Below are 23,516 nucleotides of genomic sequence, written 5' to 3' on the forward strand. Positions count from 1 at the left end.
GTAATGTGTATATATAACAATGGTCTAAGATCTTAAATTTATTTCGAGATCAAAATAAAAAAAAAATCAGCGAGCGATTTCCACGCCTGTCGCAACAATCAGCGGCAATCCCTTTCATCTCACGCCGCCGAGACGGGCGAGACGAGTGAACGCTGTACATATACACGCTGACGCCACGAGAAAGGAGCGAGGTTATTTAAAAATGGCGGACGCGTCGTCTTCCGACACTACCTCAGACTGTTGCATTGAGTGTTCCTCTGACATTACGTCGGAAAAATCGGAGTACGTTGTAGTGGGACGCAAGCCATACCCGTCACATCGCCGCAGCAAGCGAAATTTTCTGCAAAAACTGCTGATACGGGAGGTAAGCGACCTTAACCTTCATGTCATGATTGACATCGTGATTGACAGCCTTGTTCCGAATTGTCTGAAGCAATTCTTTGTTTGTGACAAGCCTATTTAGAGAAACAAAGAATCGCTGTTCAATCGTCTAATTTGTAATCCTGTTCCGCTTCGAACGAACTGCCAATACGCTTCACAAATTGCAATAAAAAAATATGCAACTCTTCTGAGGTGTAATCCTTTTAATATCTTAAAAGAACTTCCTGTAAACTTAAGTCAACATCCTGGAAAATTTGTCTTGTGCCTGGGAAAGACTGTCAGACTGACATACATTTATTTCTATAAGTGGCTGCTAAGTGGAAGCTTTGCATTAGCAGTTGAATAATTTTTGTGCTTGCAGATGAGAGGATGTTTGTCGGCGCACAATTACGCATCAGAGGAAAGACTGTTTATAACGGTGCCTAGGTGGCGGCATTTGCCTCTCTTACATGTAATCCCGAAGTCGGCACTTGAGGCAGGGTATGCTATTAAAATACTGATATTACACAGATTTATTTAATCCATTTTTTACCATGTTTATCCTGTGCAACTCTGAGTTGCAGCCTAGTTTAAATGGTTAGCAAAAACACAAATTCTCAACTGTTTAATATTTACACAAAAATGAGAAGAATAACATCGGCAAGAAATGGGTTAATGTAAAATCTTGAGCATTTAGCATTCTAATTTTAGCAAATGGCACAATTGTAATGATTTTTATCTTACAAGGCACGTTGTTATGGGATTGACACAGTGTGGTCAGTTTCTGCTCACATATACGTACACAGTGGATCTCAGCAGTCCAGCAGTCCAGCAGTACAGCAATACGTACACGACCTTGTACAAGTATTTGTTGCACTGGTGGGCCTTTACGCCAAACCATGTCGCTCGCAAAGTTGCCGAGGTTTCATTGTTTGGCAACTACACAATTTATAGAGAATTAAGCATAGTTATATCGCAATGGCCAATGGAGCGGAATAAGCTTGTAATACACGGCCTTTGGTACGTTTTGAATTTCATCCCGTTAAGCGACTGCACGATAAACTAATAAAATCTATGTTTATTCGTTGCAGTTCAAATTCTTTAAATTTGCAACTGACTGATAGAGCGTATTTAACGATAACGACGGTACCGTCTCTTGAAAATTGCAAAGACTGCTTAAAGATCGCCGCATCGTATGAGGAAGATGGTGAAGGTAATAAATAATTCGTGGGAAGAAATTAATGTGCTTGTATAAAGCGTGCAGCTACAATACTAATCAAAATTGTATAATCTATTGTGCAGAATTAGCCGCAAATTGGGACGGTTGCATACGATGCAACTGCTTGCAACACGGACTCACGGTTCACACGACATACGAGGTCACTTCACCATACCCGAAATTTCGAGCCACCGTGTGTTTAAATTACTGGAATCACGTGGTGATTAATACAGGCAACTTTCTGCACATTCTCAGAGTGGACTTGAATATACCGAAGTCGAAGAATCAGAGGACATGTGACAAGCAGGATACTTCCGCACACGATCCCATGGTGCCGGAAACGATTCCGCTGGACATGAGCGACGCCGAGGAGACGGATTATTCGACGAGGACGGAGCGATACGAGAGTTCGGACGAGAAAGTGGACACGTCGGAGTGCGTTGATCGATCTCCCAAATGTGAATCCAGCCTAGAACAAGACTTTCTAGACGAGCCAATTAAATTAGACGATAAGTTAGGACGCGATTTACCGTTAAATACCTCAAGCAGTAATCAAAGCGACTGTGTCTGTGATATACGTGATAAGTCTGCCGCTGCTGATCCTTTAACCGTAAAGTTATGCGAATGCTCGGACGAATGCAAGTGCCGGAACGGCAGCGGCGGCAGTCCCGTTGCGCGGCCGAGCGTCATCGAACAGATGGCGATCTCGGTCCGCGACAAGATCCTGCAGGATTTTTGCGAGGACACGTCGCAGGAGCTCAACATCGGCAGCGATCTGATCACGCTGGTGAAACATCCGTCGTGCTCGCCGCGCTCGGCGCCACAGAGATTACCCTCCGATCTCAGGACGATGACCACGTGGTCGTCGCAGATACTCATCCCGCCGTCGGACATTCTGCGCACTCGCAATTCAGAATCTAGTCACAGAATCCAGGTCCAACGTAGCAGTAGTAGTACTAGCATTAGTGGTAGCAGCCAGCAACGTTCGAGCTCGCCGCAACCCGGCGCTTCACAGCAGGACACCAACTCCATAAATTCGTCACTGCAGTCCACCGTCTCTATCAGTTCATCGTCCTCGTGCTCGTCTCATTTGATGTCGCCGCCCTTAGCCAAATACTTCCGCCTTCCGAGCCCGCGCAAGAGATCGAACCTGCACTCACCTCCGCCCGTTGTCAACGCAACCCAGTCGACGAGGACGACAAGAGCAACGCACAAGCTCATCGAGGCGGAAAAGGCGTACGAGTTCACCGACGAAGTGCAGGAGACGACCTGCGAGAAGCTCAGCTCGTTTAGGAAACGCCGTCTGGCCGACAAGAAGTATGAGTTCTGCGACGAAGCGGAGGACGCGGAGAACATAGTTCCTTTCAGGCATATACGCGATCAGTTCAGACACCGCGGTGCCTGCTCTATACACCAAATACCCTCCTCGCCGGCAATGTCGCCTGTCCTGCCGAACGGTCGGCGGCACTGGGTCGACTCGGATCAGAGCGAATCGGATGAATTGAATCTTGCTCAAGACATTAGCATAGCCAACGACTTATCGAATCCAGAAACAAGTAAAATCCTTAATTATTACTGAAAGAAAAGTCTATATAATTTGCTACAATAAAATAATAACATTTTATGTTTGCCAGCTGAGAAAAATGTGCTTCGACCATTGAATCAGAATCAACTGTCTAACGGAAGTATGCACAGAGATCGCGTCGGCAAATGTTGCCCGAATTTCTCGCCGTTAGTTCCGAGAAATAATTTGCAGTATCCTTTGATAAAGTGCACCGCACGTTTCAAACGCAGTTACATAGAGCTCGACGACGAGATGATATCAGTGATTACAGATGTGGAAGGTATACATTGAAACTTATACATTTGAAATATTTATCTTGTTCTTGCAAAATCGATTTGCAATATTTTAATTGTGTGGAAATTAATTTTAACTAAGAAATTTCAATTCAATTTTATTTTGTATCATAATTGCAAATGTGTCTACAGACGAAGAGACGGGAGGATATGTGGGTTATCAATGTGTACTTCCAATGCTTGTGCACGGTTCTGGATACGTTCAAATGCAGATGATCAACAATAGTAAAGCAGAAAAATTGGTATGTATTATTTTGGAACTTTTTAAATATACGTGTAACTCTTTACATCTTTCAATCTTTATAAAGAATTGACCGTAATTTATATAATTATGCCTTCATAAATTATGTTCAAGTTTCTTAAGCATAATAAGATATGAATAAATTTCTGATACAAATGAAAAACTTTCGTTGTAAATAAAATATAAATATATTTCTGACATGACAAAAAAAACTTTCAGATAGTGCCATGCGTTTCCATAACTCAGTTGAGTTTTGATATTGAGACTTTCTCTCACCACGTAGCGGATTGGATCTGCGCGAGATTCAAGAAAAAGTATTGGCACTGCAGTGACTACGATATAGAAATAATCGACGTATGTGCGCTTACCGGCGACATTATATGTTTGCACATAATGAAGATTCAAGCAAGCGAGTTATATAGCCAAACGCAATGGTAAGCACACTTTATTCTTTTATCTTATATAGATTACATTCTAATTGTGATGCCTTTGTAGTACTTTAAGCAAATTATTATATCTTTAACATATCACAACTCTTAATGTTCTTGAAAGAATCACAAAAAATTAACGTTTGCAGCCCGCAAGAGAGAAAACAATATGAGGTCGGATGCAAATTCACGTGGAATATTGACACGAGCCAGTATAGAATAACAGACGTACTGCCGATGGAAGAAGTCAAGCCAGATTCCTGGAAACAGGCTCTTATTAACATACCGAATTTTTCCACCCAATTATGGAATCCGACGCGTCGTTTGGCCACGCAGCTGCGAGAAAAGAGTCAGCAACCGTACGCGCACACTGTGCGTTTCCTTCACAACGAGCTGAGCTTAGCAGGTCAGTATTTCGCGACTCATTTATTTTCAAAGGCAAACGCATACATAATATTAATTGCAGGCGAGACTATAACCAAGCTCACCGATTTGGACAATCTGGTGCAGTTTTATATGACGCCAATACCGAATGACGCCTTAATAGAATGAAGAAAACGCATTAACCATTGCAAACTTCATTGCAAACAATAATTTATTTATTAATACAAACACCATCGTTTTTATCGATTCGCCAAATCGCGGCATTGTAATGTATAGAAATGTATTCCACATTGCTTACAAGTGAGAAGGAGAGTATTCGAGCATAAATAATGAATACGAGAAGAGGTATTATAAGCCATATAGGATTCTAACTACACCTCTTCCGATGATGTCGAGCATAACTGTTGAGTGCGATGTGACTTGTTCATAATTTAGAAACATAGACTAAAGGTACTAATTAATGATACAACGAAGCTCTCACAAGCATTATACTCCAATTTGTAAAATTTATCAGTGCTGTATATTATATATTGACTATCTACGCTATCATGGTAACTATTGTACTTTGGTAACTAGTAGATATAGACGACTAAACTGATTGTCAATAAATATATGATATAATGTTTCCAACTGAGCGCGAGAGAAGGGAATGGCGATAACAGGTTCGATACTTGGTCCCCAAAATTAATATATTGATGATCTAAATATCTAAAAAAAAAAAAAATCCCGGAGAGTGTTTCTTGTACAGGATACACTGAAACTTGCCCCACATTCATGTAGCGTACATGTAGGACCAAAATGCGTTATACTTAATTTTTTCACATTATCACAAGATTGTATTGTATCATAAAGGCAAATTTTCTGCGTAGAGTTTTGATATTAGAGTATTATGCGCAATATGTACATAGACGCGCGACTTTTATTATCGTCAAATGTATCCGTTGCGATTCACAATTATTAAGTAATCTCGAGATTCCAAAACCACGATTCGACTTTGAAAGCGATGATATTCAAGCTGATGGTAGAGATTGTTCTTTAGGTTGCAATAACTTGCAAATAAACTTTGTGTCATTATTTGATAGAGATTCTCTTGTGTGGCGTGTTATTATCTTCATATAACGAACACTTATTCTATAATTCCTAAATAGCGATAGATCATCAGTTCAAACGGGTATCTTAACGGGCGGTCCTACGTTAACGTCAGATCCGATTCCGTCCAATTTAAACCCGGCGAGAATATCTTCCCATGCATTCATGCACTGCTGATAATGTCTGATATGTCGATCCGCCATCGTGATCAGCATGTTCTTCAGATCCTGCTGCTTCTCTACATTCCACCTCTGTATGTCGCTTCGCAGATTTTCGTTCGCGCATTCCATGCGATCCTGCAATATTTCCGCTTGCTTGGCTAACCGCGGAATCGTCTGACCAAGTCGCTCTAATTTTTCGTCGCGAGATTCCGCTTTCCATAGAGATCCACCCCAGCTTTGTGCGGGAATCGTGCAGCTCGTATTTCCTATCAACTGTGCGAATTAAAAATGTAATTGCCTTTTTGTTGTATCAAATGTGATAATGTGAATGATGTTGATTAATCTCTTTAGAAATATGAAATTTTACTCAGAATATTAACACAACATGTGATAAGCGTAACATTTATCACAAAAAATTATTAGTCATTATTTATAAAAAAAATTATTTTATTTAGGAATATATTATATTATGTTTTTTAATTAATTTGACTCTGAAGAGATTAAAAAACAAAAATATACGAAGCTAGTACCTGATCCTTTTCCATTCTCTTCTTTGCTAATACATCAACCGTTATCTCATATTCAATCTGCATCGAGTCACGCCGGCACAATGCGTTCTTAACAGCTTCTATATATGAAACGTACTCGCGTTCGTCATTAGGAACGTTTTCCAAAAGTTTCTTATGAGCCACTGCATTTGTTTCTACCGCTTTAGCGATTGCCAATAAAATTGATTCAAGTTCCGGTTCTGAGCTTGCCCACAACGTGAATATGGGATGCAATTGATGAAGCTCCAATAAATAATCTGTAACATTACAATGTATAATATGATGTTCTCAGTTACAAGCTATTTTATTATAATTATATTGTATTTATATAAGAAAGATTTCTGTACATACCTTGCCTTTCTTTATGTATACGATGATTGATCTTATCTATAGCCGACAGTTTTTCACTCAATGCTGTACAATAATCCCGTATCTGTTCAAATTCCAAATGACGCTGTTTCATCGTGTATGTACTTGCCATGTTTTGCAAAGAATCGGTCATTTTCCCGAGCACATTGCCGCGGTTTTTGCGATGAGTGAGAAATTCCTGAATAAGGATTAATTTAAATAAATCTGATGTATAATATTACTAACACCTTAATATTATTGTAGATCACTTACTGCAGGTTTTGTTGTGAGAAAGATGTGGAGATTCTTGTCGCAACTGAGAATAGGATGATTCACCACTCTGTTCAAGAATATATACAAAAGCTTCATTCGAGCTATGACAAATTCCTTGGAATATCGATCGAGTTGAGCAAGCAATGTATGCTTGCCTGGCATTGGCTGTAACGAAAAATTGGTAAGTAATTTTTTTAATTTTATATCAATCCAAATATTATTTTAATTAAATTAATTATTTCTTTCGTAGTTTTAATTTATCCCTCTTATATATATTTTTTTTACACATTAACAGTAGTGATAAAAACTTACTGGTATAATATGAGTTGGATAAGTATCCACCAACTTCTGACGCAGCCAAATAAAATCATTGTAGCGCCTGCGAACCACATATTCTGCTTCTTCAAACTCTGGACGTGTAGTCTGTAGATTTATTTAATTGATACAAATTGTTTTGCAATTAAAATCACATTTTGATAACATGACTATACTTACTCTAGTTGTTATACGGAATGTAATATAAGTCTCCAAAGTTTCCAGATGCTTTTGTGGATTATCCACTTTTACTTGTAAGTCTCGCGAATCCATCTGAAAGTCTGATATCTCTTGATCCGGAAGAGTAGAGAAGCTATCGATAGAAGGAGAGGCAATCTACAAAACAGTAAAAGTTCCTCAATACTTGTCAATCAATTATGAATAATCGGTTCTATGGAATTCATCACTTTAACTCTATCATATAGCTTTTACTACCAAAATTTATACAAATATATGAATCATATGTTTGAAGTTTATTGCATTACACATGTTATAATTCTAATTTAATTAATCTAATGGCAATAGACAATATAAGACATTAGCATAAGGGGTGATCAAAGTGGATCCCAGGTTATGTTATATTCATACCACGGATCCCTCAATGGAGGTGCTGCAGTTGGAGAGAAAATCGACATCGCGACTGTCCTGCTTCACTATCCCGCCCGTCGCCATGGAGCTTATTTCCAAGATCGCCGAATCTTCGGCGCTCTTTTCACCTCCTAAATTTTCCACCTCTGACGTTTCCGAAGAAGTCATCATTTTTTTGACAGTTGGACAACACACCGATAACGCTAGCCGCCTTCACTACACTGCAAACAGCTGCGCGCAATCCTGCGCAGCTTCTTATCCTGCGCGAGCAATGGTGAATTTTTGCACGAGGGAAGGGAGTATTCGCTACTACAAATTTTACTTATAATTTTTAATAATATACATATATTATGTAATAATAATATTATATTCGTATTATATCAGCATTTGATTACTTTTAATTTTTAAGAGTATTTTAGATGAAAGAGAAAGACATTCTTGTAATTTTGATAATTAATTTTCTATGCTATAAAAATACATAAAAAAGTATACATTCTATGCCGATTACCGTGCTCGTAAGGATATACTGCAGATCTTTTTCGTGTGATTATATTCTTGAAAATTAAGCAATTAAATTAAATTACATGGATTTTTATTTCTATTTGAAATAGAAAGTCTTTCAGAATCGATTTTACTTTCTGACTCCATACATTTATCCGCTACTGCAAATGAGACGGCGCACGCGATAATCACATCGATCATCGATTCAAAATGCTACCAACTTCTTACTGATAGAAAGTCCAATTGACCCATTTTCCGGATAAAACATGACATATTAGAGATAATAATTCATTTAAGTTGTATGATATTTTTGAGATAAGTGATCGATTTGGCAAACGATCAAACGTCATTTTCACAAATTTACATTTTTGAATTTTAATTTGTTATTGCATTAAAGCGTAAGACAATGGCGAATGACATTACGTGCGAAAATCGACGGCGATCTGCAATTGTTAACGCCGGGAGCGATGATGATCATCACGCAGCGTCTCGCAGATACGGAAAATATTTTTGAATATCCCGTGGAAACGGTATCTCTGGAAACCGCCGACAGAATTTGCCGCGAGTTCGAAAATTCGAAAGTGTCGATAGAAAAGAACAATTCGGCGCAAAGCAAATCTAGCAGTCTTTTCACAGCCTGTGAAAATTTCATTTGTAATGATGGACGAATGCTGGTCAGAAATGCCTTGCTATTATTTTCTAAGGAATCAACAATTGTTGCGTAAGTGAATATTCTTAAAATATTAATAATCTTATAATAAATCTTACAATAAACCTTGGCGTTGTACTTTGCAACCAGCATTTAACTTTTATGAGATTATTTACTTTGCTAGATTGCTTTGAAAAAAATAATAGAAAATAACATAAAATTTTTAAAACAAACATAGAATTTTTTAATTTATGTCTATTAATATAAAAAGTCTAAAATTATTTAATCAAAAGTTAAGCTATTTTTGTGTTTAATTTTCTATGCAAATTAGAGTGATTGTTGAAGTGGCTGATAAATAATATTAGCAATTTAAATTGATTGTATTACTTTAGAAACCAACGCTTTTTTTGCGTTAAAATTATGTGTATATATTGAAATAGGAATTTTAATTTCCAATCTATATATTCGATTGAAATTCTTTAAGTTTTGGCGCATTTTTAAAAATATTTATTACTATTTTAAATTAAAATTATATAACTATTTGAAATATAAAAATTAAAATTTAGTTAAAATAGGAAAAGGGAATTTCAGACGCTGATTACGTTACTAGCACATCAGCATGCGAGTGCTGCGCTTTATTGCGCGCGCCATGCATGGAGCCGAAAAACCGCATTATGACACGCGCTTTCCATCGACGTAAGCAACGTTCGAAAAGAATTCGTACATTATTGTGTTGTTTTTAATGGCAATAGTTTTGTACAGAAGTTATTGCAATTGCATCTTATTGCAATTACTTTTATAAATTGCACGAAGTTTTTGCAATACGCCTTTCTGTGGCGCGAATTTCGAAATATATATATTTTAAAATCTTTACAAACCTTTTTGTACGGTAAGTAGTTAAAGAGTTTTTTAATTTTTAAAGAAAATTTCAATATATTAATTTATATTATGATAATTACAATAAAATTATTTTAAAATTAGTACTAAAGATAAAAAATGATATTTTAGTTTATAAACAACTATTGAAATTATTTTATGCTGACGTAATTTTTTGTGAGCCAATAATGTTTTATAAATCTTTTTGCAGTTATGGAGATTTATCATATGTAATATGTATAATATGTATAATGTATGTTTCATTAAGCGGTAATTTATACGTTATATTTTTCAATAATTTATAAGTTATATTTATAAAAACAATTTATATTTATTTAAGCTTTAAATTATTTAACGCATATCAAATAAGTGTGATAAGAGAAGTGAAATGAAATTAATGCAAATCAGCTGGAACGACGTGGTGAGAATAATCTTGTCCGCAACGGAAGTTCAGTGGCACCGTAAATGTCACTTACGGCCCTGATCGTGACGCGGTCAGTGATGCCGTAGCCAAGGCGACCGTAGTAGCAGACAAGCAACACTACTCCGGCCAGCCGTCCACAACAAAGTATAGAGGTTCGTCGGAGTGTGTCGCTCCGCTCTTTTCGCGCTTTGTGCCGGTGCCGTGCGAGCGAGCGCGTGAGCCCTACAAGCTGATCGCGGACGCGCGGTTTCCTGGGTGACAGGCCGCTACCGCCTTCGAGACCGAGGGAGCGACGAACACGAGCGAAAGAAAAGGAGTGCGCGTGGAAGAGAGAGGGAGAGAGATAGAGCGCGCCCGCTCGACGACGACGACGACGGGGGGACACGTCGTTCGGCCGCGCAAGTGCGCCCGGGCGCCGTTGCGTTCGTGCACACGCCATTCATGAAGACAGGTGAGTGAAAAAGAAATCGGACGGATCCGGTTCGTCTCCGTCATCATCGAATTTTCATGTCCGCCAGGCCGACGGAGACGTCGCCGTTGTCGCTCACCGAACATACTCTTAACAGTTTGACACCCTTCTTGGTGCAATTTGCAGGCAGATTTGTAGGGATAAATGATGGAGCAGCTTCTAAGGACTTGTAAATCGTTTATTAGAATGTTATGTCTTAGAGTAAGCGTAGAGAATGAAATGCTACTCACTAGATGATGCAAATTTTTGCACAAAGCACATCACATCAAATTTGTTTGCAATGTAAGTAACGTCTACAGAATATTCTTGGGTAGTGCAATTTATTTTATAGAACTGAACTTATTTAGAATAGTACATATAAAGCCAAAGTCACATACATCACATAAAAAGATCCGAAACAAATCAGCCATTTGTTTCGGATCTTTTTATGTGATGTAGTTTTATGACTAATAATTTCAATTCTTCGTATGTTATAAACAGCAAATACTAATCACGCCTTAAAGTAGCTTATAACAGATTGAGACCTTTGCAAATCTCTAGCGCTATAGATTCCCCTAATTTGTATCGCATAAGTGATTCTATTGTAGTATCGATGGGGCATCTAATATAGAGAAGCTATATAAGGATTTCCAATTAAGATGGATTTATCAATTACATGAATGTGATCTTTCAACTATGAGCTTAGCTCATATCCCCAAACTAATGAGTATATTGATCTTTTCAGCCATTTTTGCTTCAATTTATTTCAAAATTACTTTGTTTGAACGTGTCGAGAATAAAATCTAAGTAAATAGTATTGTATATTTGTTATAAACTATACTATATTCAATTTTTTGATGATTCACACTTTGATATAATTTTTCTTCTAGCAATATTTGTTATTTGATTTTGTGCTATCTATTTCTTATCTCTACCATTTTACTTTTCAACATCTGCATAAGTTCTCACCCCATAAGTTTGTCTGACTCCAGGTGCACTGTTATTTCCATAGAACATTGGGTTTAAGAAATTTATATTAATATACAGAAAAGTAATTTTGTAGTGGATTTAATATTTTTTTGTCTAAATTACATGAAAAGAAATTGAGTATTGGATACATAAATGTATTGTATGGATAAAAAGGAGACTAGAGAACAGAAGTTTTTTCTCCCCATCAGCCATGCATAACAGAGGCCAGGTGCACTTATGATATTATGTGTGTAGGTGACTATCATATCAGTCTACCAGCAACATTTGCAGCAAATGCTATATAAGATATCTCTAAGTCTAAAAATAAAATAAATATATTTAAAAAATATATATATATAATAAATGTTCCAAATGTTTGCTTAGACTGAAGAGTAAATAAGAAAGATATACGAGTTAGAAAATATCAATGATTATCATAGTATAAAAATGATTATCAAAGTATATATTTTTATTTATTTTTATTCGCATAGCATCATGAGTCTGATCCTTAATTAGGCTCCGCATCAGGGCAAATATTATGTTCATTTAGTATTGTGTTCTATATTAATCAGAGCTAATATATCAAACATAGGAAGTATCAGATCTTGTTACACAATTCTCCTAATTAAAGACATGAAATAACAATGTTATGATTTTCTTATCAAAATATAACACACACATTCTGTATCTTACAGTGACTAATTATTATATCTTTAACATTAGAACAAAGTAATTTAAAAAATGATATTTTATGTTTATGATAAAGTTTACAGGGAAAATATGTGTAACAGATGGGGGATGATGTGTTTGTCTTCTCTGATTCTTCTCGATAGAATACGATTAGAAGAGAAATGTGTATCGTACTTTATAAGCACGCCCTGGTCCATGTTTAACAAAAAAGAGGGGATGTAGTACTCAGTATAATGCTCTCTAATTGCTTTCGTGATCTAACCGTCTTCATTGATATGTTCAACCCCCTTAAAGCGAGCCGTGTGTCCAGTCACGCGTGGGTAGCGCGCGTTCTGGGGCACCCCTTACCTCCTCCCATCCCCCTCCCAACCCCAAGGCGATTTCTTCCCCTTGATACATTGTGTTTGGTACCTGCCACCCCAACAGGTACAACGGTGTCAATACACCATGATACACGCGCGTAATAATGGCAGTGACGTGTTTCATTTGTATCGCGAACTCGTTGGGGCTTCCCTTTGATCTGCGGATTATTACATACGCCACACCTGCGAGGAAGTACGTTATTGAAATATCGCTGCATTATAGGTTAGGATGGTTGCCGGAACGCGGGTGGAATTTTTTAGATATTGTCGTTTCGACGCTGTACTCAAGCGTGCGAGCTTGAAATTTCGAGAACATCCGCGTACCGGCGGAATCTCTCACATTCTTAACCCGTAATCTTGCTTTAATTATAACTCAATAGTCCTTTCTATTTTTTAGCAGCGAATTGATTTATCGACAAATTTGCCACCACTAGCGCTTCAAGATGAATAAAGTTTATTGACTTTTATAGTTTAGTTATGTTGAAAATATTCTTGAGAAGTCTGTTTATAATAAGATTTGAATAATGAGTGTTAGTATATAATAAAGTTATTTTCCTTAGTGGTATAATATGAACAATTTTGACAATTCTATCACTTATGTGGATTGTACAATATAATATGAGAATAAAATACTTTGTGAAATATAATTATCATGAACAATGCTAGAACAATGTTTCACATTGTAAATATTCTTAGTCTTTATATTTAATAATAAATCCTATATAGTATCTTATTTCATAATGATGAGAAAATATCCTTTTAATGAATTGATGTTGAGTGGAATTGTGGAGGTACATTGTTCTTAAAGATCTCTGCGCTGAGTCTGGTGGGAAGATGTTATTGATATTTAGTGAGAAAGTATATGTGTATATCTCTGTTATAGACTCGTCTCTCCAGCAGCGGGGAGGTAGTAGCAGTGGTGGTGACGCAGTGGGTGTAGAGAGAGGTGAAGGAGTGATTGCCATGACTACGACAGGAGCCCAGTATGCCCTCGCAGCAGCATCCACCGGGGCTAATAACAGTGGGGGTAGCTCCGCAGCGGTAGGGGTAGAATCTAAGCCAAGTGTGGTTGTCGTGACTACTACTTCCAGTTCCAGTGGCAATGGTAACGGAGCACAGAGTCAGTCAGCCAGAGGCCAGCAGCTTATCACTGTTGTAACAAGCCCTGATCCTTCCAGTCCAAATAATCTGCAACCTATCCAGGTTAGTAATATTATTTTGTATCATTGACACATTATGCCTTTTGCTAATACAATTTGTGAAGAAGATCAGTAATTATATTTATAAATTGTGAAAATTATCATCTTAATATTTTATAAGACACACATGTCAAACTGATTGAATTAAATGTCGTGTTTGAGTAAATTTAATTAAATGTAACAATGTCAATTAAATTTATTTTCTTCACAATTGTTATTTATTTTATTATTGTGGGATAGATAAAAATATAATATAATGAAAATGTAACAAAATTATTCAATATATATGTGATTTTTGGTAGATACTGTAGCATCTGTTTGCAGTGTACTTCTATTGGTGCTGTACATCCAATCTGATAACATGTTTGAGCCATCTGCTCTTAATAGCTGATAACAGTGATACACACAAATGTCAAATAAAATCTAGATCAGTTCTGTACATAGAAAATATATGTATTTATTTATGTAAAAGGCATAAATAATTTTTTGTTTTTATTATCAAAATAAACCGTGGGCTTTGAGAACACGTATACTATAAGTAATGATTTAGTTATTGGTTCAGGATTCGCTTGAAACGGCTGCAGATTCTTCCAACGGTTCGACAGGTACATCGGCACATGTTACAGCACAAGTAGTAGTTAATACTACTCACTCAGGCCAGCATACTCTAGTGGACTCTGACGCTGCTTCGACGTCAGCTGGCACTATCGTCAGTGATTCCCCGCACTACATTACAGTCACAGGTAATAGCCGAATATAAAAGTACCGTCAGATATTGAAGATCCTTACTTTATTGCAATGCGCACATCTCTAATTACAAAGCATCAAGTTGCAAAACAGTCACACGCTAAACTGTAGATATCCGCTCGCGTAAGCATAGACATTAATATCAATAATTGCAAATTAACTTACTATTTGCGGTGAGTATGAGGATCAGTTGGAAAAATTATAGTGTTTGAGTAGAGATATGGCCCTTTCCATGCTGCTGAAAAACATGCACCTCTGTACTTCTACTCTGACTACACTAGGCACCAGTGATTCGCCATCCTACGCGTCCCTCACAACGGCTGTAGGTGAGGGCAGAATATAAAACAGCATGTTATATATCCTTTATCTGTACATTTTAATTTTGTAGAATTACAAGATCAGTGACCTGCATCCTTATTTCGGCATCTAACTTATCCAGTCTATTTAATTTGTCTATCGGATTCAAGCGTTTGTAATAAACAAATACAACTAATTTAGAATTTTTTAATACTTTCAGCAAAACTGCTCTCACTTTATCCGAATGCCAAAGCATTTTAAACGTTAAGGAAGTTTTCAAAGATTTCTTTTACAGCAGTATGTTAAAATTCACAGCAGTGTTTAACATTTTTTTTTGCATTTATACTAGAGCTTTTTTTTTACGTGTCGATACAAGTACTGTATGTTTTCAAATATATCTAACCATTGTATCTATTTTGTTTCAGTGTCCGGTGACGGAGAGGCGGTGGGGTCCGAATCGGTTTCTCATCCAACCTATGTTCAATATGTTGAGGGGGATGGTTCCACGTATATACCAGCGAATGGCCAGATGTAAGTTATTGAAATCTCGTATATTTGATCTATGAGTTATTTATCACTTGCAAAGTGTGTTAAAATTTGTATTTAATTCTCCGCAGGACATATCCTGTTTATGCCGTCGGCGAGGCGGGAACGATGTACACTCCAGGCTCAAGTCAATACTACACTTCAGGAACAACACCAGTAACATATGCACAGGTGAATTTGACATCCGAATAATTACAATCGATCAGCGAGTGTGATAATTACAATGTCAGCGATATTGCGTTAGGTCACGGGACAAGGCTCGAATACAACCACTGGACAACTATTATCACAGGGCAATGGCACGTACTTGATCCAGCAGGGTGTAGTAGAGAGCGACCCGACCACTCATGCGCTCATATCCGCGCGCGCCAGTCCGCAGACGGAAACGGCGGTAAGATTGCATGTCCCGCGACTCCTCAGGCTGCTTTCACTTTCTAGAAGCTGAGTAAATTAGTCTCGGATTACATTTGAATGATCGCGACCTGAAGTATGTACGTACGCCTGATCTCTGCAGGCATGGGGACCTGTGCTCTGCATGATCGTATGGGACATAAAAAATTGTACCGAAGTTTTTTTTTTTTTTTTTTGCAAGTTTTGAGATGACTTACATTTACGAATTTCAGTGCAAAGTTTGCAGACATATAACTGCGAATTAGTACTCGAGGTAAACTTCTTTTCTTCATTCGGGGGTTAACGAGGCATGTTGGGTTGTTTGATAGGAGGCGGTGGTTAGCGGGGGTGGCGGGGCGTACTTGATCAGCGGTAATTCTGGAAGTACTACTGTCACCGTGGAAGAGGCAGCAGCCGCGGCTGCAAACATGACGCATGCCGCTAGAGTCTCCCAGGCCACCGTAAGAAAAGACCTATTCCCCAATTTTTTTAGCTCATCTGATGTACTAATCATTATTCTTTTAATTTTTTTAGCATGTCTATTATTAATTAGATTGCTTTGAAGATATCGCTCCAGTATATTTTTTTGTGCATAGTTTAATTGTTAAGTTTTTTCATGTAAGATATCGCTCTAATATGTTTTTGTGCATAATTTCATTTTTAAGCTCTTTTCCAACGAGACGTGATTATGCAGTCGCGATAGATTTTTCGAAAATCGTTGTGACTAATCAATTATTTGGTATTAATCAGAATTTATTTTTGCAATTTGATATTTTTTCTGTAGTACAATTTTTTATTTCAATTTTTTAATGAAATGTGTTTGACATCTTTTATATGAATGTTTAACGAAGCAAAATATTTTCATTTTTCTTATGTTTTTAAAACATACGGTATTTACAAAATATGAATATTAATCGAGCATGCATGTCGATTTAGGTGCAATGGTTATTGGAAAATTACGAAACCGCTGATGGTGTGTCCCTTCCGAGATCGACTCTTTACAATCATTACCTACGTCATTGTTCCGAAAGCAAATTAGAGCCCGTAAATGCAGCCAGTTTTGGAAAATTGATACGATCTGTGTTCTTAGGATTGAGAACTAGGCGCTTAGGGACTAGGTAAAGGATTTTGTAATAATTTACTGCAACAAAATTAATTTGCGTAATAATATATATGTTCGAAAAACATGATGGTTTATATTTTTCGCTACATTGTTATTTTGATTGTAGGGGAAATTCGAAATATCATTATTATGGAATTCGCGTGAAACCAAGTTCGCCTCTAGTTATGTTGAATGAGGATGGCATGTCAAGACAACAGCAGAGCGCAAACTCTCAAACCAAGCGATTTAAATTCGTCAATCAAAAGCAGGAGTCGTCCTATGAGAATAACACGCACGTCAATACAAATATCTCCTCCAACTCTTCGCCGCCGCAATATCATCAGTATCTCGGCGGAGCGAGCGGCGCCATTCCCGATTTCCCAGAGATCTTTATCACTCACGATTCGTCTTTGCCTGAAGATTGCACGCTCGAAGACATCGATACGTTCCGCAGCATATACAGGGAACATTGCGAAGCGTTTTTAGACGCAGTACTAAATTTCGAATTTGCCACGGTGGAAAGTCTCTGGAGGGAATTTTGGCGCAGCCAGGACAATAATAATGGTGATGAGTGCGAAGAGGAGAAGTATTTATCAAAGTAAGACACATAATATTTATTAAAGAAATTTATATCACACGAGAATTAAATTTAGTTCATTTTTAAGTAATATTTATTCTTTAAATTGAGAAGAATGGTAAAGTATTAAAATTTAATTATTAACGTTTTAATATAAAAGGTAGTAAAATATTTAAATTTTGTTAACGTTTCAAGTACTTTACTTATAAATGTTTATTTGTATAAGTCATATTAATCATGTCACAACTAACATTATATTTTTTTATTTTTCAGAACTAAACTATATCAGATGTGTAAGTGTACAGAGGTACAAGACTTTATTAAAAAAGTGGACTATACATTCTATCAGAATCTAGTCGAAGTATTAATGCCTAATGTATTGCGACCAATACCAAGTATGTATTGCAAAATCTGTTATTATTCTGTCTGTTTATTATGCAGATTTATACATTAAATATTTCTTTGCTAGGTTCATTGACACAGTCTATCCGGAATTTTGCGAAAGGACTAGAATCTTGGTTACAATCAGCAATGGCCGACTGTCCCCAGGAAATGACGCAAATTAAGGTATTATTTAGAGTTCACACACGTTCCTTTGACTAAAGATCACATTCTTATTTGTTGTATAATAATATCATTAAATATATTTTCACAATTTTATTATCATATATGTAATAATAGTAATGTTATATATAAATTATACAATATAATTATTGTTTGCAGTTAACTGCGGTGTCAGCTTTTGCTCAAACTTTAAGGCGCTATACATCATTAAATCATCTCGCACAGGCCGCGCGGGCGGTACTTCAAAATTCTAGTCAAATCAATCAAATGTTAGCTGATTTGAACCGCGTTGACTTTCATAATGTACAAGAACAAGTAAGTGGTCATTAATGTTCTTTTAAGTCGTTTAACATATATGCATCAAGTAAATTCATGAGTATGTATTATGCGTATGTATCTCTTTAGGCGTCCTGGGTATGCCAATGTGATTACGGAATGGTACAACGTCTCGAGGCAGACTTTAAAGTAACATTACAGCAACAAAATTCACTGGAGGATTGGGCAATCTGGCTGAAAGGTGTTGTTACTCAAGTGCTTAAACCATTTGAAGAGAAACCAACGTTCGCTAAAGCTGCACGTCAATTTTTGCTCAAATGGTCGTTTTATAGGTATTTCTTATTTTTTATTACATTAATCAAATATATTTGTTTTACATTTTTAATAACATTTACATTTTGTTTTTCATAGCTCGATGGTTATCCGAGATCTCACTTTGAGAAGCGCGGCGAGTTTCGGATCTTTTCATCTCATCAGATTACTTTACGACGAATACATGTTTTATTTAATAGAGCATCAAGTCGCTATCGCAACCGGGACTACGCCAATAGCTGTAATGGGAGATGTTAGTATATTTTAGCATATTTATTATCGCAATATTTATACTACATTGCATTTCCTGTGTACTTATATTAATTTAATTAGTTTTTGTTATAGCCTTTCTTGAAAGTATTTTTATATAAAAGATTTTCAAATTTTATTATATTTTAATTTCAGAAAACTCAAAATTGCTCTTTACTTAGTAACTTTGGAGCAACATCTAATGGAGGTAAGGCAAATCTTATTGCGCACAATGTTCATTTAACATCCTTAGTAAAATTTTATTTTTTTCAGCTATCTTAGAAATTGATTTAATACTAATTGTGAAATTGTATTTCAGATGCATCTAATGCGAGCCAACCGAAACGTACGAAGCTAAGCTAACTGCGTGCCTACGCTCTTTAGTTTTGTGAGTAAATCGGTAGCACACAAAAATGCGGGGATAGCACGAAAGCATGCAGGCCTACATACAAGAGCACACTAGTCTCGTAAATTATTATTTTATATAACGTCAGATTATAATTACGACTTATAAGAAGAGGATTTTTGCATAATGCCCACGATGTATACAACTTAAGTAAGTCTGTGTGATATAAGATATAAAAAGGGGGGAGGGATATTGTATTGTATTCCGCGAAGCCTTGTCTCATTAACAGGTACGGCGCAGGTTTAAGGTATCGCTGGCACGATGTTTAGTATGTTAGTATATATCAAATCTAGTCAAAACATCTTTGGGGGAAAAAAAATGAATATACGGGACCATGAATTTGTCATGCCCTTACTAGACATATGGAAAGCCCACTCAATCATGATTTCCATTGATTACTTAATGATGCATTTATTAAATGAAAGTTAATTTACTTTTATATAATATTTTTTGTGATTTATAATGTACAATCAATATTTTTTAAGACAGATTTTTACATTCAATTAAAGTTTTAAATTTTACTTCTACCTAAATTAATTCGTATGCAACAGCAATGTCAAAGGAGTGCGTTAAAACATACATATCCATTTGTTGTAACAATGTCTTTCTTAAATTAGTTGACGAAATGTTTGAAGAAAACTGTATTGAGTGGGCTTGAAATGAATATCAGTTTGTGCAAACAAAGACGCGAAAAATCAGAGTATCTTACGAGATAAAACATCTACCTTACACTCGCGAATTTTGTTTTGCACAAATTACCCGCAACCAATTACAAAAATCCGCCCTGCCGACGGTAACATGTCAAAAGTATTCCTACCGGAATAGAAAACAATTTAGATTGCTGTAACAATATATAAACTTTTAAAGCTTACACATATATCCGACATTCATATTTTTTAACGTAATTTATTGATTGAACATCGAGTTCTCTGTGTGGAAGTCTGTCTGAAAGCAGTTTCCACTGCAGTCCGTTGCTATTCTCTCAGTATAATTAAATGAATAGTACAAAATTGCTAAGGAAAGGAGAGAGAAAGATGCAAATATACCGAGATCATTTTAATTTACTGGTGGAATATGCAGTCGTACACACATGCGTCTTATACATTGAATATACATGTTTTAACATAACAGATGGAATGCATGTTGTTGAAGTTAAAGGAGAAACCGCGTATCTTCGTATATCAAAGTATATAATACAAGAGTGTCTTCAATTACGCTCGATATTCCAAAATTGGTTGACGATATCTATAATAAAAATATGTGTCGGTATATGTTTTATATCCATAGGCATTCTAATAGTCTTTTGTATTATAAAAAATAGATGTAAGTCCAATATCGCAAAAGTTTTGTATGTTGAGTTTCATTTGTTTTTGTAAATTATTTAAGGCGATTTAATATATATATATGTTTGCGCGGTTGCGAATGTTGCGCAACAGCGTGGTTGCGTTACACGTTTTTATTTGTTCGAACACATGAAGTTAATCTTACGTCATTTTATTTATAACGAATTGTCATATATCCGTACGTTTGTAGAGTTGCTTCTTGAACATCGAAGACATAAGGAAGAGATAAATCAAATCGGCATTGACCTAATTATTTATAATGTAGCACCAAAGCAGTAATAATCTAACGCGTCCATTTTTCCATGATATAATTATCTTACTTAACTAGAACTATTGATTTAATGTATATCTTTAGGTGGACTGTACATTTACGTAATTTGCGAGTAAGCCTGCATTACGGGCGAAAAATCCAATTGATATATGTATATGAATGTAAAAATATTTTTAATATTCCGTACGATATAGATGCGTGTAATCGCGCAGGTTCTCAACGAAACCAAAGTGCACCATTGCATAGATTAATTCACAACTGTTTGACTTGTTTTTTGTGACTTTAGCATAATGAGCATTGGCAAATGCTTTATTTTTCAAATTCTTATTAATTCGTTAATATGCGTATAAATTACGGGAAACTGAACGAAAGGAATGACGAGATTGCTTATGAGAATTGTATTCTTTACATAGCTTGCAACATTATATACTGAATTAGTATCACACTTCTCTATTACAAAGTATCAGATGTATATAATTTTTGCACTGAAGAAAAGTCGCAGTTTAATGCCGACGATAATGATAATAATGCTCGAGATCCTGACTCAGCAACAGTAATTTACTGAATCCGAATAAATATCTTTTTGCATAATGACATAGTAGGCAATGGATTCCTACTAGATCAGGAACTAACTCGCATTTTATTGAATTCCTGAAGATACGCAACTTCCTAGAAACAAACTGAACGTTTGGCAAAGAGGAAACTTGGTGCCTTTTATTTTATAAAGAAGAAAAGAACATAGGCATTTTTTTACACGGCATCCTAGTTGTAAGATGAGCGCAAGAAAATTATCGAAATAGTATAAAATAGTGTAAAATCTACGCTTAATTTATGTTATTTTGTTTGTGTCTTGTCCTTATAAAAAAAAGGTCTATTGTATCTCACAAGATTTTTAGTATCAATACACAAAAAAGTCAGGCAGTTCTATAAAAATACTAATTTTTAAGCATAAATATGATTTGAAATTTGTTTCACTGCTCAACTGTCGACATTTATTTATTTGCATACGTTGCACACGTGCTTTATCATTAACATGCATACGTTTCGTTAAACATTACAATAGTTTTTGTGAACTTATTTACATGAGGCTTAAAATAAATGAACACCTCACCGGTGAACAACGTACGGACAGCAAAAGACAAGTTTTACAAAATCTCTTTTGGTCGTATTTTATTTTCACTTTTGCGCTCGTCTCACAGATAAGTGATTTATGTTTAAGGATTAAATGCATATTTTTACGAAAATATTGAAATGTGAGAACGTATCTCGCGATTTAATTCCGTTTCGTTACTATCGATTCAAATTTTGCGTCCATATCCTGCGAATATTATCTCTTCCACGTGAATTAATATTTACTTCTACCGACGATCTTGATAAAAACGGTACTATAAGAAAACTGATCTCACCATTTGCATAGTGATGAAAATTGAAAAATAACGCTACCACTACAAAAAATGTCTAGCATATATACATTTAATTTATTGAATAGGATTATTATGTACTAGTCAGAAAAGATTTGGTAGTGTCTAAGTGGTGAGAAACAGGGATTGAAGGAGAACGGGGAGAATACACATCGCACAGTACATCGAGCAGAATTTAGGACGTTTCTGTAACTGTAATGAGCTTATATGTGTAAAGATATAAAAAAAAATCTATCGTCGATATGTGTACGTAGAATGTAAGGATATGGCTTTATATGGAACGACTCGTGGCGTTCTTTCGCCGCCGATAGAAATCCGAGATCGGCAAGCAAAACGACACGGGTACCGGAAAGAAATGCACATGGGTGGGAAAGAAAATCCACACGTTTCTCTGAGATGCCCGGTGCATTCTACCGTATCCGTCGCGTTGTGCTTGTACTACTTTAAGATTAGAGGAATCGCTCTAATTGTAAGTTTTACAATCGCCGCGATGATCGGTGGGTAAAAGTAGTCCGATAGTTACTGTACGCAAGATCAAACACACACATCGTGGTTTCCTATGTTGCGAGATAAGTAAACACGGCCTTAAATATTTCCGACTTACCGTACGACGGAGAGGGAAAAATAAAACTATAGGGAGAAAGAGGGAGTGGGAGAACGATAAGGGGTGGACGGGGGACAGATTTGAGAAGAAAAAAAAAAAAGAATCACTGCGTTCCGAAAGAAAAAGCAGGAAAAGAAAAAGTAGAAGTGTCATCGTTTTTCCTTGTGACGTATAGAAAATATTTTGATACCTCCAGATTTGCATAAATCAAGTGTCATTCGTTACCGCTTGGATAAGATTATTTTTACTGAACGCCGCTCAAAATGAGAAAAAAAAAGAGAGAGAAAGAGAAAGAAACAACAGCAAGAAAAAAAACAATATATGAATCGCGCGAGACGTAAGAATCTCTAAGAGTCTGTGTGAATGTGCGGATCACGAGAAATAAATAATAAATATATGTTTAAAACTTGTAATTGCACGATCTTTACAACCATTCATTATCACATGTTTTTAGCAAAAATGAATGCATATTGCTAATTGCG

The 23,516-nt window shown here is 36.3% G+C and overlaps 3 protein-coding genes across 9 annotated transcripts; 2 read left to right on the plus strand and 1 right to left on the minus strand.

The window, feature by feature from the left end:
• Window positions 1-202: 202 nt before the first annotated feature.
• On the plus strand, window positions 203-5,574 carry LOC105674572 (uncharacterized). 2 transcript variants are annotated; one of them, XM_012370991.2, is made up of 10 exons: window positions 203-364; window positions 743-861; window positions 1,108-1,380; window positions 1,452-1,573; window positions 1,663-3,135; window positions 3,214-3,423; window positions 3,569-3,678; window positions 3,897-4,111; window positions 4,255-4,511; window positions 4,572-5,574. In XM_012370991.2, the coding sequence occupies exons 1-10, from the start codon at window positions 203-205 to the stop codon at window positions 4,655-4,657; spliced, it is 3,027 nt and encodes a 1,008-aa protein (XP_012226414.1). In that variant the 3' UTR covers window positions 4,658-5,574. The 2 variants fall into 2 exon arrangements, with proteins under 2 accessions (XP_012226414.1, XP_012226413.1); XM_012370990.2 differs by having other exon boundaries at window positions 4,255-5,574.
• Window positions 4,683-8,063, minus strand: LOC105674575 (sorting nexin-30-like). The gene is made up of 7 exons (XM_012370995.2): window positions 7,812-8,063; window positions 7,404-7,559; window positions 7,221-7,331; window positions 6,909-7,073; window positions 6,639-6,834; window positions 6,270-6,544; window positions 4,683-6,012 (listed from the first exon to the last, which is right to left on the minus strand). Exons 1-7 carry the CDS (start codon window positions 7,980-7,982, stop codon window positions 5,653-5,655), a joined length of 1,434 nt encoding a protein of 477 aa, XP_012226418.1. The 5' UTR covers window positions 7,983-8,063; the 3' UTR covers window positions 4,683-5,652.
• A 745-nt stretch (window positions 8,064-8,808) lies between these two features.
• Rfx (regulatory transcription factor Rfx) lies at window positions 8,809-23,447 on the plus strand. Of its 6 annotated transcripts, none has more exons than XM_067353704.1 (17): window positions 8,809-9,033; window positions 13,614-13,933; window positions 14,492-14,672; window positions 14,958-15,002; window positions 15,399-15,504; window positions 15,591-15,690; window positions 15,764-15,910; window positions 16,239-16,370; window positions 16,846-17,027; window positions 17,139-17,609; window positions 17,862-17,983; window positions 18,058-18,155; window positions 18,312-18,467; window positions 18,558-18,760; window positions 18,840-18,993; window positions 19,146-19,197; window positions 19,309-23,447. In XM_067353704.1, the coding sequence occupies exons 1-17, from the start codon at window positions 8,970-8,972 to the stop codon at window positions 19,350-19,352; spliced, it is 2,577 nt and encodes an 858-aa protein (XP_067209805.1). In that variant the 5' UTR covers window positions 8,809-8,969; the 3' UTR covers window positions 19,353-23,447. The 6 variants fall into 6 exon arrangements, with proteins under 6 accessions (XP_067209805.1, XP_067209794.1, XP_067209816.1 ...); XM_067353693.1 differs by having other exon boundaries at window positions 8,811-9,033; window positions 14,480-14,672; XM_012371066.2 differs by lacking the exon at window positions 8,809-9,033 and adding an exon at window positions 10,369-10,712 and having other exon boundaries at window positions 14,480-14,672.
• The last annotated feature ends 69 nt before the right edge of the window (window positions 23,448-23,516 follow it).

The sequence above is a fragment of the Linepithema humile genome, chromosome 1 (assembly GCF_040581485.1).
Source record: "Linepithema humile isolate Giens D197 chromosome 1, Lhum_UNIL_v1.0, whole genome shotgun sequence".
NCBI classification, from domain to species: Eukaryota; Metazoa; Arthropoda; class Insecta; order Hymenoptera; family Formicidae; genus Linepithema; species Linepithema humile.